Source organism: Peromyscus eremicus, chromosome 8a, assembly GCF_949786415.1.
Source record: "Peromyscus eremicus chromosome 8a, PerEre_H2_v1, whole genome shotgun sequence".
In the NCBI taxonomy this organism is placed as follows: Eukaryota; Metazoa; Chordata; class Mammalia; order Rodentia; family Cricetidae; genus Peromyscus; species Peromyscus eremicus.
In genome coordinates, this window is record NC_081423.1 from 3,871,483 (window position 1) to 3,890,858 (window position 19,376).

The 19,376-nt window shown below is 42.4% G+C and overlaps 1 protein-coding gene across 5 annotated transcripts in view; it reads left to right on the plus strand.

Annotated features, from left to right (window-relative positions):
• The window catches only part of Txndc11 (thioredoxin domain containing 11), a 72,839-nt gene that overhangs the window by 25,222 nt on the left and 28,241 nt on the right, over window positions 1–19,376 (plus strand). For 4 of the 5 annotated variants that reach the window (XM_059269987.1, XM_059269986.1, XM_059269988.1 and 1 more), the window contains one exon: window positions 3,458–3,551. In XM_059269987.1, coding sequence (XP_059125970.1) covers window positions 3,458–3,551 — 94 coding nt within the window. Of the gene's footprint in view, window positions 1–1,769; window positions 1,801–3,457; window positions 3,552–19,376 lie in introns of those variants that run through there. The other variant, XM_059269990.1, reaches the window with a different exon arrangement.

The window sequence follows — 19,376 nt, forward strand, 5'->3', positions numbered from 1 at the left end:
TTCTCCATCTTGGACATCCTGTCATTGCAGTGCCTGGATGATCATGCAGCTGTGCAGTGTGTTAGAAGGCAGAGCCTATACGAGCTGCTGCACACACCTGCCAGCCCTACTTGGCAATGACATGTTCCCCTGTCCACCTCAGCCTTCTCCCTCACCTGTCACCACTGTCAAGTCTCTAGTTCTACACCTTTCCACCGCACATGCACTGCCCCATTCCTCTGTCATTCCCACCTTTCTAGCACGTATTTGTTCATCAGAGTGGCACTGCAAACTGCAGTGTGTCACAAGGTATGTTTTTGTTTTTTTCAAACAGCATTACATGCAAAAATACTCATTACAACAAGTCGTTGGTCTAGTTCAAGGTTTCCTGTTTCTAACACACCATAAATACTGGACCATCGCCAAGGTTCGTCTTGGATATTCCACTGTTGCCCAGAGTCAGGGTGATCTTTCAGCTAGGAAGGGCATCTGGGGGCAGGATCCGTATGAACCACAGGTGGCTGTGTATCTCTCTACCCGTGATGCTGGCCACTTTGAGTTGTGCTTGCAGCCTGCTGGGATCACTGCTGCCCAAAGCTCTCCTCCTCCCACCAGGGCAAGTAGTGTGGGCTGCAGTAGAGATCTATGCTGAGGGCTGTCCTATTGGCTAATGCATGTTCTTTGCTGCAGCTGCACTCTCCCACATTGTTCCCATACTCTCGACTGCCTTAGCTCCTCCCTGGCAGTTGATGGGCTGACAGCCAAGGTAGGAGGGGTCACCAGCTCAGCTGCAGCATCTCATCCATGTACCAAGCCCCACATGGCTGCTGTGGGTCCAACTTTTAGTCATTTTGTATAGTCAGCTTCTGTTCTTCATTCTTTTGGTAGTGAAGAATGAAAATGATTTTGCTGTATTTTGCATTGTACTGTTTGGTGAATTTCTTGTAATTTGTGGGACACATATTGTGGGGTACACTGAAGTTTGCAGTGCCACTCTGATGAACAAATAGCTCGAACTGCTTGGCAGTTTCAATGTTTCTCTGAAGACAAAGACTCCTTCATCCACACAGTATGTGCAGCAGCAGTAGGGCTGGGAGTGTCGACATGAGTTAGAGGATTTGCCTAGTACACACAAAAGGCCAGGGTTTGATTCCCCACTACTGGCAAAAACTAAAAATAGCTATGCTGAGAATAAGCTTTATATACTTAAGTGCTCTCAAATGGTACTGCAAATAGTCCAAGTGTTTCTCATTTTGAGAGATGTAACATGGTGGCCTGTAAAGGTTCAGTGGGCAAAGGCACTTGTCCCTAAGCCTGAAGGAGAGAACTGACTCGTGAATGTTGTCTTCTGACCCCCAAACATGCACCATGCAAATGTAATAAATAGTTACCATTGAAAAAAGATTTAATTTGGATTTCTCTGGAAATAAGAATTTGTATTCACTTTACTTTCAGTTTGTGTACCTGTGTGCTCACTTTTACACACATGCAATTGCATGCATGCATGGGTATGGATAAATACATATCTATGGATCATATATATATATATGTCCATTTTCATGAACCTCCCTAAGGTAATGTGATGTGAAAAGAGAAAATTTACATGGAATGTTTATTTATTCATATTTAGAACTATTTTACTCCATTGGCTTTAGTTCAGGAGAATGATCAGAAATTAAAGGAGTTTAATTGAGTCATTAGCTTTCTGTTTTTGTATAGTATTAACAGTTTCTAGAATTTCTGAAGGTTCTGTCTTTTGTTTATGGTAGCAAACTTATTCTGTTTTGGAATGGCTGGAAACCTTAAGAAAGCAAACTTGTTGTAAGTCCACTGTAGGCTGGCTTGTTTTAAGGAGTTCTGAAGGAATAGGACAAAAGTTTCTAGTGTTTGCTTTTACTGGGGGTACATGGGAGAGTGTACTTACCCATGTAAGAGGCCCTGGGTTCTATCCCCAGTACTTTAAATTACATGAAAACAAAACAAAACAAAACAAAACAGCTTTATTTCTTTAGTTTGAGAAATTGGCTATTTACTAGATTTTTCTATTTGTTAGGATTAAACATTTCATCTCAGTGTGTGTCTCCCCCCCCCACCCCCCAGTGAAGACCAGTTGAGTTAATTGAATCTAGAGTTAACCAGATAGTTTAGATTGAAAAGAATCCTCCAGTATGGATCAGAAATGTCCTCTTTTGTGTAGTAAACTGATTTTGGTGGGGGGAGGAATTTCGTTGTCTGAAACAGGGTTTCATGCAGCCCAGGCTGGCCTCAGATTCATATATAACAACTTTGAACTCTTGATCCTCCTATTTTTTTCCTGCCAAGTGCTGGGTTTATAGGTACCACTATGCTGGTCCTTTTCTTTGTTTTTATTTATTTTTATTTTTGTGACAAGGTCTCATTGTGTAACCCTGTGTAGAACAGGCTGGCCTGCTGCTTCTGCTTTCTGAAGACTGGAATTATGTGCTTGAGCCACCGTGACTGGTTAGCAGTGGTTTTAAATGTTACCAACATAGGAAATTTCTGTCTTAAACTTTTGAATCCAGTTTTGTCCCAAGGATCTGCCTTTTCAGTTACCTACTAGAAGCATGAGGCTGAGGGCATTAAAGCTAGAAAGGGGCTTGACTACATGAAACTAGCACCTTGTGTCGAAGACTTTGTTCACCTTTACCAGTGAATTGGCCCTGATGCCAATATGGAACCGCTGCTCACACAAAGGTCATTCCAAGGCCATATACTTAGCTCCTGAAGCTTTGGCTTGAGCTTGGCTCTTCTGATTCTAGCCCCATCATTCTTTCCTCAGGATCTCACAACTGCTGAGCTTTTTAAATAGATGTGATTGCCACAGAACCAATCCAGACAGGGGTACCATGGGACCTTCAAAGAGGGAGCAAGTGAAGCAGATGTGTTGTAGGGAGGAGTTAATTTTAGTTTGTCATATTGAAGGGCTGCTCTGTGCTAAGCTTAGAGGAGCAGATTAAGCAGGTGGCATTGAGTTTGAGGAAGGTGGGGAAAAAGGGCCAGAGTTGGGTCTCGGTAGCTAACCTGACCAGAAAGGGGCCTTGCCACTCGGTGGTATTGGATGTGGGGAAAAAAGAGAGACCTGATTACAGGGGAAGCCAGCCAGATACAATCCAGTGTCTACCAAAGGGGTGGTAAATTTGGAGAGGAGTTGATTGAAAGAGAAACCTAAGAAAGATACAGTGACATTACTAATATACTTTACCCAGAATGGTTGAACCACAGGGATGAAAATCTGAACATGGTGGTGTTTACTGCCAGCGCTCTGTGCTGCCCACAGAAATGGAGAAGTTCACTGCAGCCCACAGTCTTCCTCGGGTGGTCAGGTTTAGAAAATGAAATGCAGCAGTACATTGACCATCCTTGCCTGGCGTCATGTTTTCATAGACTTAAGATAGCAGCTGTTCATCGCAGGGCTGGCAGTGCCTCTTGTCACCTAATTGTGCTCTTGTTCTTGCAGCCTGGAGTACTCGGCTTCTTTGAGTTCAGTGGCTCACCCCAGCCTCCTGGCTACTTGACCTTCTTCACCTCAGCACTGCACTCTTTAAAGAAAGGTAAAGCTGATGTGTGTTAAGACATTGGCACTTTAGCAGAGATGTATTCTTTTGATATGTTTTGGCATGTAGTATCTTTATGATTATATTTTCTAATTTGCTAGGCTCCTTTTCTCAATGTATTTTTAATAAATGTTTTGTTTAATTTCTATTAACAAAGCATTGTACTATTCCAAATATATTCTCTTGCTGGGCATGGTGGTGCATGCCTTTAATCCTAGCACTTGGGAGGCAGAGGCAGGTGAATCTCTGTAAGTTCCAGGTCAGTCTGGTCTACATAGTGAGACCCTGCCTAAAAATGAATTAATTAATAAAATAATCAAATACATTCTTTATTATGTTTAGCACATTATTATAAAATAGTTTGACCCTCTGATGACAAAACTATGTTCTCTGCTTTAAAATGTGTTTGTTATGTTATTGTCATCTTTTAGCATGAAGTTGACAGGTTTTGGTCTGACTCAGTGCTTACCTAATCTCCTAGCTGGCTATGCTATGCCATAGCTCAGCAGGACCCTTCCTTCACAGGTGGTCTCCAAAGGTCACAGGTATGCCACCGTACATCACGAGCCTGTGTCAGTTTCACTCTTCTCAGGTCCATGTTGTGTGTACGAATGCCATGTCCTCTACCTCTTTCCGTGTTGTTTTGTGTCCTCTCAAGGTCATGACTGAGTCTGTCTGTCAGTTCTATTGGCTGCATTCATCTACACACTTGTCTCTGGCTCTTTTGTTACCACTGGTGCTTTATCTGCACCTGGACTAGACAGTGGACACTTAGCTGTTTCCAGCCTCTGCCTTCCTCCTCCCATGATACCTTTTCAAATGTTAGTCTTGTCTAGAAGGTAAAATGCCCCAAGCCCTCTACTTGTCAAACTCCTATTCACCCTTCACGGTCCAGCTCAAATATTACTCTTACAGTTCAGTGACTAATAAGTCCCTCCCCCAATCTAAATTGAGTTCTTTGTTATTTCTCTCTACTTAACGCTGCATGGATGCATTTATGAATGTAATTATAAAGAAATTTGTTTAATGTCTTTCATCTTTCCCAGACTCAGGTTTCTAGGGGTAGGGACCATGTGTTTTTTTCCAGTGGCTGGCATGTAGCAGGGTATTTGCCAAGTGAGTGATCACATTAAAGGCTATATACCATGTTACCCCAATAGATTAACCATCTGTTTTGTTTTGTTTGTTTGGTTTTTGATTCAGGGTCTCACTGTGTAGCTCTGGCTGTCCTGGAACAAGCTCTGTAGATCAGGCTGGCCTCGAAGTCAGAGATCCACCTGCCTCTGCCTCCCAAGTGCTGGGATTAAAGGCATGTGCCACCACTGCCCAGTTTAACCATCTGTTTTTTTTACTTGGTGTTAGATTACTTCAGTCTTGTATAATATTAGAGGGACCAGCCTTAATATTATTCATCCCAGGGGCTCAGGAGAGAGAACTACTAACGGCGAGGACTATTTTCAGGAAATAGAATCTCAGCACACCGAGCTCTGTAGTCCACTTGCTTTAATTCCTCTGGCATAACATCCTATATACACAGCTTCAGTTCCGTTCTCGTGCCTAGCTCCTATCTTGCCTGATTTCTCTCTATATTTATCTACTGCTCCCTCTAAGTTCTATCTTAATTCTCTTGTCTTAACTCTGCCTCATCTAGGTCATTTTCACCTTGTTCTTACCCAGCTAGTACTTCCCCATCTGGCTCTTCTTCATCTTCCATCTCATTCCTCTAGTACTCTCTTCTAGCCCTTCAATCTACTTCTTCCCCATCTCTGTTTGTTCCCCTCAAGTTCTTACCCATCTAGTTCTTCCATTCTCTTTTCCCTTCTCTGTCTCTCATGCCCTGGAAGTCCTGGTATATAAAGCCAGGCTTCCAGGGTCAAACGGAGGGGTGATAAGAATCACATTGAGAGGCAATAACCGTTAATTATCATTTGCAACCCCAAAGGGAAGTGACCAATGGGGAAATGAATTAACTAAAGGCTAAATTCGGGTAATATCTAAGAAGAGGGATCTTATGTGTGTAGCTTGAGTTTTCCTGCCTGGCCCACAGTCAGGACAAATCTCTCTTACCCGCCAGTCCCACAGCCTCTCAGACCCAACCAAGTAAACACAGAGACTTATATTGGTTACAAACTGTATGGCCATGGCAGGCTTCTTGCTAACTGTTCTTACAGCTTAAATTAATCCATTTCTATTAATCTATACCTTGCCACATGGTTCGTGGCTATGGCAGTGTCTCTCTGACTCAGCCTTCCACTTCCCAGCTTTATTCTCCTCCTTGTCCCGCCTACACTTCCTGCCTAGCCAATGGCCAATCAGTGTTTTATTTATTGACTAATTAGCAACACATTTGCCATACAGAACATCCCACAGCATATGTGCTCAACTATTAAACTCTTAAACGTGATTAGTAGAAAATGTTAAGCATCTATAAGTTGCTAGGTCAATGGGAGAAAATAAAACTGCCTTCTTTTTTTTGTGGCTCCTATCTGTCCAAGCTATCTGCCATTTTTCTGCAGGGTGGGGGGAAGTGTGCTCAGTCGCTAGGCAACCTGTGTACAGCTAGATGCCTTTGGTGATAGTTAAAGGGAGATCTGGAACTAGAGGTAAGGTTTGGGAAAGGAGAAAGTAAAGCTTAATTGGCACATCCACCAGGCCTTCTCAAATGGGTAGTCTGGATACTTAAGTCTGTTCTTAGAGAGTACGGAAGAATCTCTGATAAGGTACTTTCCTCCATCTGGGGATAGACCTGGCTGGATGCTGCCAATGGTGATAATTACAGGGAGGCTTGAACTGGGGTTCTGGCTGAGCATAGCTGTCAGCGCAGAAGGTTATCTAAATATTCCTAGAAGTGGTTAGGTAAGGAGTTAGCGGTCTATAAAGTTAGTAAGGCTGTAAGAAAGGAGGGTCCGAGCTGAATTGTGTAAAGCTATTACTTAACGTCCACCTGACCTAGGTGGTGTCTCCTTGTGGAATTTACCTTAAATCAGGAGACTTGCATGTGGACTGTTATTACTGCTAGTCCTTGAAAGTGGCCAAGGGAGATATCTGATTCCAGAGAAAGCCTTTCCTGAGGCTGTTCTCCAAATACCTGGAATGTGTATGTCCAGAGAGTGATCAGTCCACACTGTTAGCCCTTCTTGGGGAAAAGTTAATTGGGAAAACTGTGAAGGCACACATGACTTTAATAACAGAATACAGCTGATATATAACAAGCCAAGCAACACCAAAAACTCCTTGGGATTTGGCTTCCTCTGGAGGAATTCCCTGATTCCTCCAGGTAGTGACTTTGCCAAAACCAGCTGAGTTCTTATATTCCTGCGGCCCGCAGCACTTCAGGTTTAAAAACTTGTAGCAGCATATCATTATTATATCAAACAATTGTGTTAGTGACCATTTTAATGTGCACATTGTCTTGGGGTGCACAGAGAATTGACTATACTCACATTTTCTTGTCTGGGAAATAATGGGGGAGAAAAACAAACTTATGTAAATGTCTTCTGTCTCCTTAAAAGACTGGGCTTCACAGCCTCAGTGACTTTGGCATAGTGAAGATCTGCGCTTAGAATTGGACCTGCTGCCTTATGCTCTTTCCCTTAGCTACCTCCCAACCCTCTCTTTTCATCTTGAGACAAGGTCTCACTAAGTTGTGCAGGCTGGCTTTGAACTTGCAGTTCTCCTGCCTGAGCCTGCGAAACAGCTGAGATTGCAGGCCTGTTCTACTAGGTCTGACTTCAGGTTTGAACTGTCAAAACAAAATACAACTTAAATAAGTTTAAGGAGCACATATTCAAAGCTGTTCCTGGAAGACCATAAATAAAGTTATATATGAAAGGGAACCCAGTGACCCCAGAAAATCACATTCTTGAGCTGAAGGTGCTATTTCAGGATCATGGAAGGTTTGGTTGCTTTTATTATATGCTGCTATGCCATGTTAGTGAGATGAGCCATCATCTTAAACTGCTTTTTCATTTAGAGTTTTTCAGTTGGAAAAGCCTTTCCAGATACAAGATAGCAGTCTTCCTTCCCTCCCCCTTCCTTTCTTAAAGCTAGAAGAGGGCAAAACAGATAAATAACGTGGGGGTGCTCAAGAGAGATAGAAGGTTGCCGGGCAGTGGTGGCATATGCCTTTAATCCCAGCACTCGGGAGGCAGAGCCAGACAGATCTCTGTGAGTTCGAGGCCAGCCAGGGCTACAGAGTGAGTTCCAGGAAAGGCGCAAAGCTACACAGAGAAACCCCGTCTCGAGAAAAAAAGAGAGAGAGAGAGAGAGAGAGAGAGAGAGAGAGAGAAGGCTACAAGCTACTCTACTCAGTCCTGGCTACTCAGGAGGCGGAGGGTGGAAGATCATTTGAGGCCAGTTGGGAAAACATTGCAGGACCCACTCCCCAGTACAAAAAGGATACAAAAATCTGAGAGAAAAGTATACCTTGGTGGTAGAGCCTTCCCTCTAGTATGTGCAGGATCTATTCTCAGTACGTCAAAAGCAAACAAAACATTCCTGATTTACCTTTTGGGTGTTCCCGCACAGTGCTGTGATTCTAGCTAGGTCTTAAGATCCTGCTGCATATGCAAGTATGCAGGAGCTGAGATTCATGCTAATTAATCTAGTTCACCCTGCTTTTTGTGACTAAGTCCCCACTTAAGCTTAATGAACCATTTTTTAAAAGATTTGTTTATTATGTATATAGTGTTCTGCCTGCATGTATGCCTGCACACCAGAAGAGGGCACCAGATCTCATAGGTGGTTGTGAGCCACCATGTGGTTGCTGGGAATTGAACTCAGGACCTCTGGAAGAGCAGCCAGTGAGTGCTCTTAATCTCTGAGCCATCTCTCTAGGCCCATGAATCATATTCTTAAGAAAAAGACACATTTGGAATTATTTCTTCCCTAATATGTATATTCTGAAGGATTACCTAAAATGAGTCTTGCCTTGAGCATCTGAATTTCTAATCCCTTTTCTCTCTTACTCGGAAGGACAGTTATTTTCCTTATTGTTAATAACAGAAACACGTAAGAGAAACGTGCTTACTTTTTTAATGGGACAGATTCAAATGTAAATTGTAGGTTACTGTCCTGTTTAGACTATGCATGCAAATTGAGGCCTGGGAAACATTTGACCACATCAGTTGAAGTGTTTAGACTACTGTGTCGGGAGCAGATGTTCCAGCTGAATGCATGTGTCTTCTCAATTCCTCGATGGCTTTTGGGGGGAGGTGGGGGTGGGGGTGTGGGGGGGAATTCCTGGAACTCAAAAGTAGGGCCCCTTACTCTTTTTTATTTTTATTTTTTTGGAGCTGAGGACCTAACCCAGGGCCTTGCACTTGCTAGGCAAGCGCTCTACCACTGACTAAATCCTCAACCCGGCCCCTTACTCTTGATAAGCCCTTCTTCTTCTTCTTCTTCTTCTTCTTCTTCTTCTTCTTCTTCTTCTTCTTCTTCTTCTTCTTCTTCTTTTCTTCTTCTTCTTCTTCTTCTTCTTCTTCTTCTTCTTCTTCTTCTTCTTCTTCTTCTTCTTCTTCTTCTTCTTTTCTTCTTCTTCTTCTTCTTCTTCTTCTTCTTCTTCTTCTTCTTCTTCTTCTTCTTCTTCTTTTCTCCTTCTTCTTCTTCTTCTTCTTCTTCTTCTTCTTCTTCTTCTCCTTCTTCTTCTTCTTCTTCTTCTTCTTCTTCTTCTTCTTCTTCTTCTTCTTCTTTTTCCTGGTGTGATCAGACACTGGACGACCTGGGTTCCTCTGGAACATCAGTCAGTGCTCTTAACCACTGAGTCACCTCTCTTCTTTCTGATAAGCTCATCTTAATGATTTTTTTAAATTGTCTTAGAAGTCAGGCATGGTGGCACACAGCTTTAATCAGCACTCTGGAGGTAGAGACAGCAGGATCTCTGAGTTCGAGGCCAGTCTGGACTACTTATAAAATAAACACACAGACTCTTACATTATTTAAACTGCTTGGCCATTAGCTCAGGCCTATCATTGTCTAGCTCTTACTCTTATATTTAGCCCATTTCTATTAATCTATACTTTGCCACATGGCTCGTGGCTTGCAGGCATCTTTACATGTTGCTTGTCATGGCGGCGGCTGGCAGGGTCTCTCTCTCCCCCGAGCCTTCCTGTTTCCCAGAATTCTCTTCTCTGCTTGTCCTACCTATACTTCCTGCCTAGCTACTGGCCAATCAGCATTTTATTTATACAGAATGATATATACAGCAACATATCAAGCTTCAGGACAGCCAGGGCTACCTAGAGAGACCCTGTCTCAAAATACAAACAAATGAAGCCAAAATAAATAAAATGAAATTGTCTTAGAAACAGGATACTGAGTTCTGTCTTGCTAGGGCTCTGCTAAGAGGACAGCTCACAGTTGCCTTTGGAGGTGTGAGGGTAGCATTGTAAGGTCAGTTTTACCACTGCCAAAGCAGCTGTTGTTGCTGTCATCTTTACACGCTAGATAAAGGAAATTAGGGGAAATGTGTATATGGTCTTAGCCCTGTGCTGTGGCCTGCTAGTCCTCTTTACTGTTTGAACTCTCTCCTTTGGCTTAGTTGCATGACCTGTTTTCCTGAGGCCTGCTCAGCCTTGGTGCTACTGTGTCAGCTGGTGGAATTTGTACTTGCTAGCAGGCACGAGCAGGAGCCCATTGTTGTATTTCTGCCTGTTATTTTTCCCAGCCTCCTTACTGCTAGGAAATGATGCTAGCATTAGTGTTACTTATCTATTTGATATTTATGTGTCTGTCTGTGTGTATATATGTGTGCCATGTGTGTGCAGTGCCAACAGAGGCCAGAAGAAGGTATTGGAGCCCATGGAGCTAGATTACAGGTGGTTGTGAGCCATCTAAAGTGAGTCCTCTGGACACGTAATAATTCATGTTTTTAACTGCCATGCCATCTCTCGAGCCCACTAGCATTATTTTTGATGTAGTTAAATCTTAGGTTCTGAGCCAGGCATGGTGTTGCATACCTACAGTACCAGCTCTTGGGAGGCAGAGCCAGAAAGATCCTGAGTTCCAAGTCAGCTTAGGCTGTATTGCAAGATCTCAAACAAATAACACCCACTGGCTCTTTTTCTTAATTTATTTCTTTCTGAAAATACTACTAGTAGATTTTTTTTAAAATTAACAGTTATTTATTTAGCATTTTTCATTACTTGGTTTTACTTCGGCCTGAGTTTGGAGCACAGTTGATGATTTCCCTCTCATTTGCTAACCAGTTGCACCATTTACAACTTTTCTCTGTCAGTGCCTGCTTTAGCACAGACTGCAGGCTGTACTGCTTATGGATCTGTTTTGGTGTTTTCTTTTAGTCTAGATTTCTGCTTTGTGCCACTGTTTGATTGGTTGGTCCATTAGTTTTTTTTTTGTTGTTGTTGTTTTTTTAGCTGAGGATGGAACCCAGGGCCTTGCGCTTGCTAGGCAAGCGCTCTAACACTGAGCTAAATCCCCAACCCATTTTTTTTTTTAATTTTATTTATTACACATACAGTGTTCTGCCTGTATGTATGCCTACATGCCAGAAGAGGACACTAGATCTTATTACAGATGGTTGTGAGCCACCATATGGGTGCTGGGAATTGAACTCAGGATCTCTGGAAGAGCAGCCAGTACTCTTAACCATTGAGCCATCTCTCCAGTCCCGGTCCATTAGTTTTTGACACAGTCACGCTGTGTATCTCATGGCCTAGAACTTCCTTTGTAGACTAGGCTGGCCTCCAGCTCTCAATACTCTGCCTCTACTTCCCAAGTACAGATTACAGACACATACCATCTACACTCTTAGGTAATCATTTTTGTAGAAGTAAATATGGTGAATTTATGGCTTTATAAGCTTTTACTACTTGGCAAAATAGTAGATGGATTCTACTTCTTCTAGTTCTTGTGAAAAAAAATTTTTTTTTTTTAAATATATACACCCATGCCTTTGGCTGGATTAGGGTTTGAATTATATTAAATGTGGGAATTGGCTTGAAGTCATTTCATTCATTAGATCATAATGCTTACTTTCCCTTTCTCAGTGGTAGCATGGTTATTCATTTAACTAAAGCTTCCTTTTGATTCTTTAGTGTAGGTCTCAGAAGGCTCACATTAATGTTTGGTTGTTTCCAAGTGCTAAGTAGTTAACTGTGGGCCTGCACCCCACCCTGTGTGCTTCTAGGGCCTAAAGGAATAGCCTTTGTCCTCACTCTTCCAGACAGCAGAGACGTACTCTTCAAGCCATTCAATGTGAACAGCCTTTATTGTTCTTTTTCTTAAAGAACCTAATAGCTGGCCATGGTGGCCTATGTTTATAATCCTATCACTTGGGAGGCAGAGGCAGGAGGTTTACTGTGAGTTGAGACCAGCCTAGATTACAGAGTGAGACCTTGTCTTTTCATCTTGTGATTATTTAAATAATCATTTTCCACAAAATGTACTGAGGTCTAGTAAAATACTACATTCTGATAAGATTGGTAGGTTTTTGTTTGTTTGTTTTCCAAGACAGGATTTCTCTGTGTAGCCATTGGCTGTCCTGGAACTTACTCTGTAGACCAGGCTGGCCTCGAACTCACAGAGATCCACCTGTCTCTACCTCCCAAGTACTGGGATTAAAGGCTTGTGCCACCACTGATTGACTGTGGTAGCTTTTTAAAAAGAGATCTGCAGTGGTTTTTGTTTTTGTTTTTGTTTTTTTCCAGTGCTGGGGATGGAAATCAGGGCCTTCTGTATGCTAGGCAAGAGCTCTACTATTGAGCTATACATCTCTAGCCCTTTCAAGAAAAATAGAAAATTTTTTTGAGACCCACTCACTCTGTAGTCCAGGTTGGGATAAAATACAGGGAAAACCTCCTACATCAATCAACCTTACAAATGCTTAGAGAAGAGTCCTTACCCCTTGCAGCAAATTTTGGTTTTTCATTTCATCTGATTGATAAAAAGAGATGCAGCCTTGGGGAAGAAAGAGAAGCAGTAAACTAGAAGCTGGCAGTGTCTGACCCTAGAATAAGATCATTAATTTTTCTTTGATTGAGTTTGTCAGTATGGAAATTTGGGAGGTAGAGGACTGGTGCTTGTTTTATAAGTCTAGGTTAATTTATGTGTAAATAAACAATAGCCTTAAAGTCTGTAGTTCCTCAGGAACTACACCCCTACTTGGAAGTGCTCAGATAAGCATAGTTTGTGCTTTTGAAAGACTCAATCTGCATCACCTGATTGGCCTTATATGTGTCCACCTGGGTGTGCTTGTACAGGTGTGCATCTGCTTGTGGGAGCCAGTGGTGGGTGTCAGGTGTCTTCCTCAGTTGCTCTCTGTCTTTGAGACAGGATTTCTCTTTGAACTTGATACTCACCAATTGGCTAGATTGGCTGGCCAGTGGACTCTAGGGATCCATCACACCTACCACCCAGGAGTTACAGACACATGACCATGGTTGGCTTTTTTATGTGGGTGCTGGGGATCTGAACTCAGGTTTTCATGCTTGTGGCATCAAGCACTTTACAGACTGAGCCATCTCCTCAGACCAAGAAAGGGTTGAAAGTCCTGTGGCTCTTGTCCATCACTGCTTCTCATGTCTGGCCTTCAGATTGTAGCTTAGTGTAGCAGTCATTGTGGTAGGCTTCCTGGAGCCCCTTCCTGTCCTTTCCTACTTTTTCTCCCCTAGTTTCTCACTGTCCCAACACAAGAAACCTGAAGAACTGAATTAAAATTTACATGGTACCTAAATGTCACCTTGAAAATACACTGAATTATTAATTAATAACAATAATTTCCATTCCTTTTTGTTACTTTACTTTGTGGTGTTAGTTTTATTGATATGCAGATTCAGTTAAGTATTAAAAATTGTCAATTCGCCAGGTGGTGGTGGCGCACGCCTTTAATCCCAGCACTCGGGAGGCAGAGCCAGGCGGATCTCAGTGAGTTCGAGGCCAGCCTGGGCTACCAAGTGAGTTCCAGGAAAGGCGCAAAGCTACACAGAGAAACCCTGTCTCGAAAAACCAAAAAAAAAAAAAATTGTCAATTCAATAAGCTGAGTAGGAGAACTTCCTGAACCCAGCAGTTTGAGGCCAGCCTAGGTAACATATTGTTATCCTTTTTTTCTCTTTAAAAAAAAAAAAAAAAAAAAAGATGTCTTTATTGGACATGTATAGATTTTTAAAAGTGTGTGTGTGTGTGTGTGTGTGTGTGTGTGTGTGTGTGTGTGTGTGTGTGTGTGTGTTTTCAGGTACCCACAGAGGCCAGAAGAGAGAGTATCAAGTCCCCTGGAGTTGTAGTTACAAACATCTATGAGCTTCTCTCTTTGGGTGCCGGGAACTGAGCTCTGGTACTCTGTAAGAGCAGCAAGTGCTCTTAGCCACTGAACCATTGCTCCAGCCCCATGTGTACAGAGTTTTAAATTGCCATTCCTTAAAGAATACAGTATAAGATTATTATCTAGCCTGGATTCAAAGCACACAGGCAGATGTAAAGGAAGTATGCAAATGCTGTGCCATTTTATATAAGGAACTCGGATACCTTAGTTGTTGGTCCCCTCAGGGAGTCCTGGGATTCATCTCTTTCCCAGATAGCAAAAGACGACTGTACTATTTTTCTTTTCCTCCAGTTTCCCCAAGTCTTGGGAGATCGGGCAGCTATACTGTTTTAATGGTTGTTTTTTAGAAGAAACAGAGGAGGGTTCTCTGCTCTACCTGGTGGCATCTGGTAGAACTAAGTGGGGAACCATGAATTGGTGATAAAAGTAAATTTTTGCACAGGAAAAAGCCCTTCTCCATGTGCTTACTTGTAAATAAAGCTTCTCTTGGGTACTTATAGAGGGGGATAAGATATAGCTTAGTTGGTAGAAAGCTTGCCTCACGTGCACAAAGCCTTGGCTTCAGTCCTTAGCACTATATAAGCCTTGTGTAATTTCAGCACTTTGGAAGTGTAGGCAGGATTTCAAGGTATCCATATATATATCCATATATATATATATCCATATATATATATATATGGATATATATATAAAGCTTGAGGCTAGCCTGGGCTATAAGAGACAGTTAATTTTTATTTTAATTTTTATTTTATGTATAAAAGTGTGCCTGGTACTCACAGAGGCCAGAAGTGGGTGTTGGGTCCCTTGGAACTAGAGTTACAGGTGGTTGTGAGCTACCTAATGTGGTTCTCTGGAAGAGCAAGCAAGTGCCCTTAACTGCTGAGCCATCTCACTAGGCCAAAGGATCCTGTTAGGAAACAACAATGAAAAAGAGTTGTGGAGAATCCAGGCAGTGGTGACACGCTCCTTCCCAGTATTGGGGAGACAGAGGCAGGCGAATCTCTGGGTTCAAGGTGTCTACAGAGTGAGTTTCAGGACAGCCAGAGTTATTAGAGGAACCCTGTCTCAAAGAAACTAAAACAAAAAAAATCACAGTCAGGGAAGGAAACCTCTGCCCTCCACAACAATGTTTTTTAAAGGTTAGGAATATAAAGGCCTGACTAGCCAGGCCAAATTGGAGGTTGCATTACTTTTCTTGGGCTATTTTGGTCTGATTCTTGAGACTTTGGGCTTAACAGTTCTCTATGGGCTACAGATAAACTTTCATGAACCATAATTTTTTTTTTTCAGTCAGTACCAACTAATGTGGACAATGGGTATGCTTGTCCATAGTGAGTGGGGCACAGGTTTGTCAGGTAGGTCTTTGTAGGGAAGCATGGTTTTCCAGCTAGACAAAAGGCTCAGCAGGGCACTGCCTCCAGGTGACTGTGAGACTCTGCTGAGTCAGTTGGGGGCCTGGGGGAAAGCAAAACCCTCAGTCATTGTCACCCCAGCTCCAAGAGAATCAGAAGTAAATTGAGTATAGATATTTCCATTCCTTGAGCCTGCGTACTTAGAGAATGACTCCATTTTCACTTTCTAGTTGTTTTGTTGTATTTTTTTGTCTTATTTTGGGGGTATGTTTGTATGTTCCTCTTTCTTCATGTTTTTTTTCTTTCCAGTGTTTAGAAGTTGAAATATACTCCTAGACAAAGAATCAAAAGCATTGAAAATTTGAAAGAAATCTAAGGGTTCACAGAATAAAATCACAGGCTTACATTTGCACATTTTTGTAAGATCCACTCCAGTTCAGATCGATACATGAGCTTCTGTTAACAGAGCTGAACATGTTAAGCTGATGTTTGAACATTTCTGTGGGCCAGGCTTTCCCTGGGTGATGCAGTGTTTACTGCCACCTTTTGAGATACAAACTGTTCTTAACCCAGTTTTAAAAATTTGGAAGCTGATGCTCTGAGGTAATGGTTTATGTCTACAGTCTACTTTTAAACTCCAGAACCTGTGATTGTTGATGTCACATGGTGAGGAGCAAGTGAAATTACATTGCTAACCAGCCGATCTTGAGATGGGATGTTATCCTGGTGTCTGGTGGTGTATTCTGATGATGTAGTCAGAATTCTTACATATTGATTGAAAGGCAGAACAGTCAGTATGAGTGTTACGTGTTATGAGAAGGAGTTCACTGGCCATCACTGGCTCAAAGGCTGATGAAGGGGCAAGCAGTGTGGACAGCTACCAGGAGCCAGAAGGATTCCCTCTAGAGCAGTGGTTCTCAACCTTCCTAATTTCTGACTCTTTAATTCAGTTCCTCATGTTGTGGTGACCCCAACCATAACATTTCGTTGCTACTTCATAACTGCAATTTTGCTACTGTTGTGAGCCATAATGTAAATTTCTGTTTCCCAATAGTCTATGTACCCTGTGAAAGGTCATCTAACTCCTAAGGCGTCATGACCCACAGGTTGAAGGAACATACTCTGATGACACACAAGGTTGATTGTAGTCCAGTGCAGTTCATTTTAAATACCTGACCCTTTACAATCTTAACATAAATCTGTGTTGTTTGAAGTCATTAAATGTCTGGTAATTTGTTACAGCATTACCAGGAAACTCCTATAATACAGCTGTAAATACAGAAGCTGAGATAGGGGCCTAGGTCCATGGTGAAGAGCTCACCCCTTCTAGCCCTTCTCCCTTCTTGGAACTCACTCCAAGAAGGAGTTGCATTCATAGACAGCCTTTATCTTAATTTTCTCTTGGACTTAGTAATAGCTTTCTAGCAAGGATTCCCCCATGCACAGAGAACAAGTCACTCTAGTGGCAAACATTCATGGTCCAGGCACCCCTTCTCAGTGACCTTCAGTTTCTCATTGGAAGAATAAAGGAACTTTTTCAGCTGGAAAATGCCATGATCCTTCTACAGTAATCATAGGCCTGTGAGGTTAGAATGGTCTTCACATTTTTAGAGGATTGTCTTGAGGGAAAGAAACACCTCAGGTGGCTGACTCAACTAGCACATAGTACAGCCTGAAATAGGTGGAGGAAGTCTTGTAAGCAGATCTTCAGCCTGGAAAGCCCTTCCTTCTCCAAGGGTAGAAAGGAAGAAATTTAAAGGGAATTGTGTGAGCATTTAACGCTGTGCTTTATAGTTTAATGAGCGGACTGCTGCTGTGCTGGTGTGTGTTTTACTGCCATGAAGCTGTGTGACAATGCCTATTTAGCTCTGTAGTTTATGGTCTTCTAAAGTCATGTATCTGGAACTGCATTGTTCTCCCCTCTGGTCCAGCTTCCAAGAAAGGATGTTCCATTTTTACGTTAGCACTATCTTGTCAAGCACTGGCATGTGTCTGTGGTGCCCAAGTGCTAGATTTCTTCCTTATACAATTGCTTTAGTTTTATGTGGAGAATCATGAAAATATACAAACCTCAAAGTTACATTTCTGGCAATAGTTAATAGGAAACAAGCATTTCTGCAATGTGTCCATTTCTTTGAAGGATTTTCATTTAATAGACATGTTTATCATTGGAGTCTGAAGTCATCATTGTAAGTACACTGGGGAGGGGAGTCACCAGCTGCACTGGAAGAGTTGTTATCCTTCTTATTCTCCTTTTCTCAATTCATCTAAAACCCTGGGGCGGGGGAAATTAGAAGTTAATGATAATAAAATAAGGCTTGTTTCCAGGCCACACTGGTTTACCTATTGGAATGTCATTGTTTCCCAATATAAAGAACTAAGAAAAATTTGCCCAGAAGAGAAATTTCCCTAGAGATAAATTATGTCTTAGTCGTACTGATTAAATGCCTTGTAGCTTAATCTGGTGATGCTCAGTTAGGAAGTAGACCATGACATACTTACCGTTAGGTGTCTATATGCTATGTCTCCTGGGGGTCTAAGACTTCTGCCTTGTTCAGTTCTGGCCTGTTTGTTTTTTGGGGGATCTTTGAGTACAGTACTCCCAGCACACCAAGTGTTGTAGGCCTCTGAGACAGTTAAATTGTATAAGCTCAGTTTGCAGTTAGAGTGTGACATCTCTTTCTGAAGGAGTAGAGAGGAAATGACATCCTTGGTAATTATCCCGATCTTGTCCTGTCCTGTGTAGCTAGAGTTTTCCTGCCTGGCCCACAGTCAGGGCAAATCTCTCTCACCTGCCAGTCCCACAGATGCTCAGACCCGACCAAGTAAACACAGAGACTTATATTGCTTACAAACTGTATGGCCGTGGCAGGCTTCTTGCTAACTGTTCTTACAGCTTAAATTAATCCATTTCTATAAATCTATACCTTGCCACATGGCTCGTGGCTTACCGACATCTTCACATGCTGTTTGTCATGGTGGCGGCTGGCAGTGTCTCCCTCACCCAGCTTCCTGTTCTCTCAATTCTCCTCTCTGTTAGTCCCGCCTATACTTCCTGCCTGGCCACTGGCCAATCAGTGATTTATTTATTGACCAATCAGCAACACATTTGACATACAGACCATCCCACAGCAGTCCTGTGTCCTTTACAGATAGCTGGCCATTGTTAAGACTGGTTTGTTGTTGCATGGATCATCAGACTAAATGCTAGCATTTCAAGTGTTCTGTAGCCACACTGGACATGCACTGTTACTGTATGCCTTCAAGTGAAAAGCCCTTGTTGAATTAAGGATATGATGTCTCCTGCAGGGTTTTTTTGTTTTTTTGTTTTTTGGAGAGGGCTTGGTGTTAAAGACAAGGTTTCTCTGTGTAGCCCTGGCTGTCCTGGAGCTTGCTCTGTAGACCAGGTTGGCCTCGAACTTGGAGATCTGCCTGCCTCTGCCTCCTAAGTGCTGGGATTAAAGGCTGGTGCCACCACACCTGGTCTTCTAGTCTGTTTTCTAATGAAAGTAGCCATTCTTACTCTTTCTTCAGCATTTGAAAGGTTAATATTTTGCCTTATTTATGTGGTTCAAGGCTCAGAAGGTATGTGCTCTCCCTAATATTAAACTGAAGTTTTAATATTTAATATTGAATTTAAGGCAAATGGTACTTAACAAAACCTACTGAGATGAGAACGTTCAGAAAGCCCCTAACAAAATCCTTGATGCAAGCATGATAGTCCAGATTGACCTGAGTGGAAATCACGGGGAATTTCACCTTTTTCATTCTCCTTGCACTCTTAGTGAGCTACATAGTGGGTGGTGACAAATGTGTACAAGAAACAGAAAGGTGACTGAAGCTGTCCATAGGGTACATGGGAATTGGAGTGAGGTAGTCTGTTATTGGCAAAGAGCCCCAACCCTCTAACAAATGGCCAGGAGCTGAGACTGAGAAGTCAAAGCAAGATGGCTGACCACTCAGAGCTCACCATACTGTACAAGTGCCTTCTGTTGCTTCCCCTCACGCCATGTTCATGGAGCATATCCTGTCTGTGCTTAAGAATGGCACCAAACAAGCCAGTTGTCTGTCTGTGTGTTCTCCAGGAGTGGGTGGCCACAGTTCAGGCTCTGGTCCCCTTTATCTGATTAGCTTTTGGCACATGCAGCTGTTTCCTTACCAAGATATTCCTCCAGGAGCTTGACACATTTGTA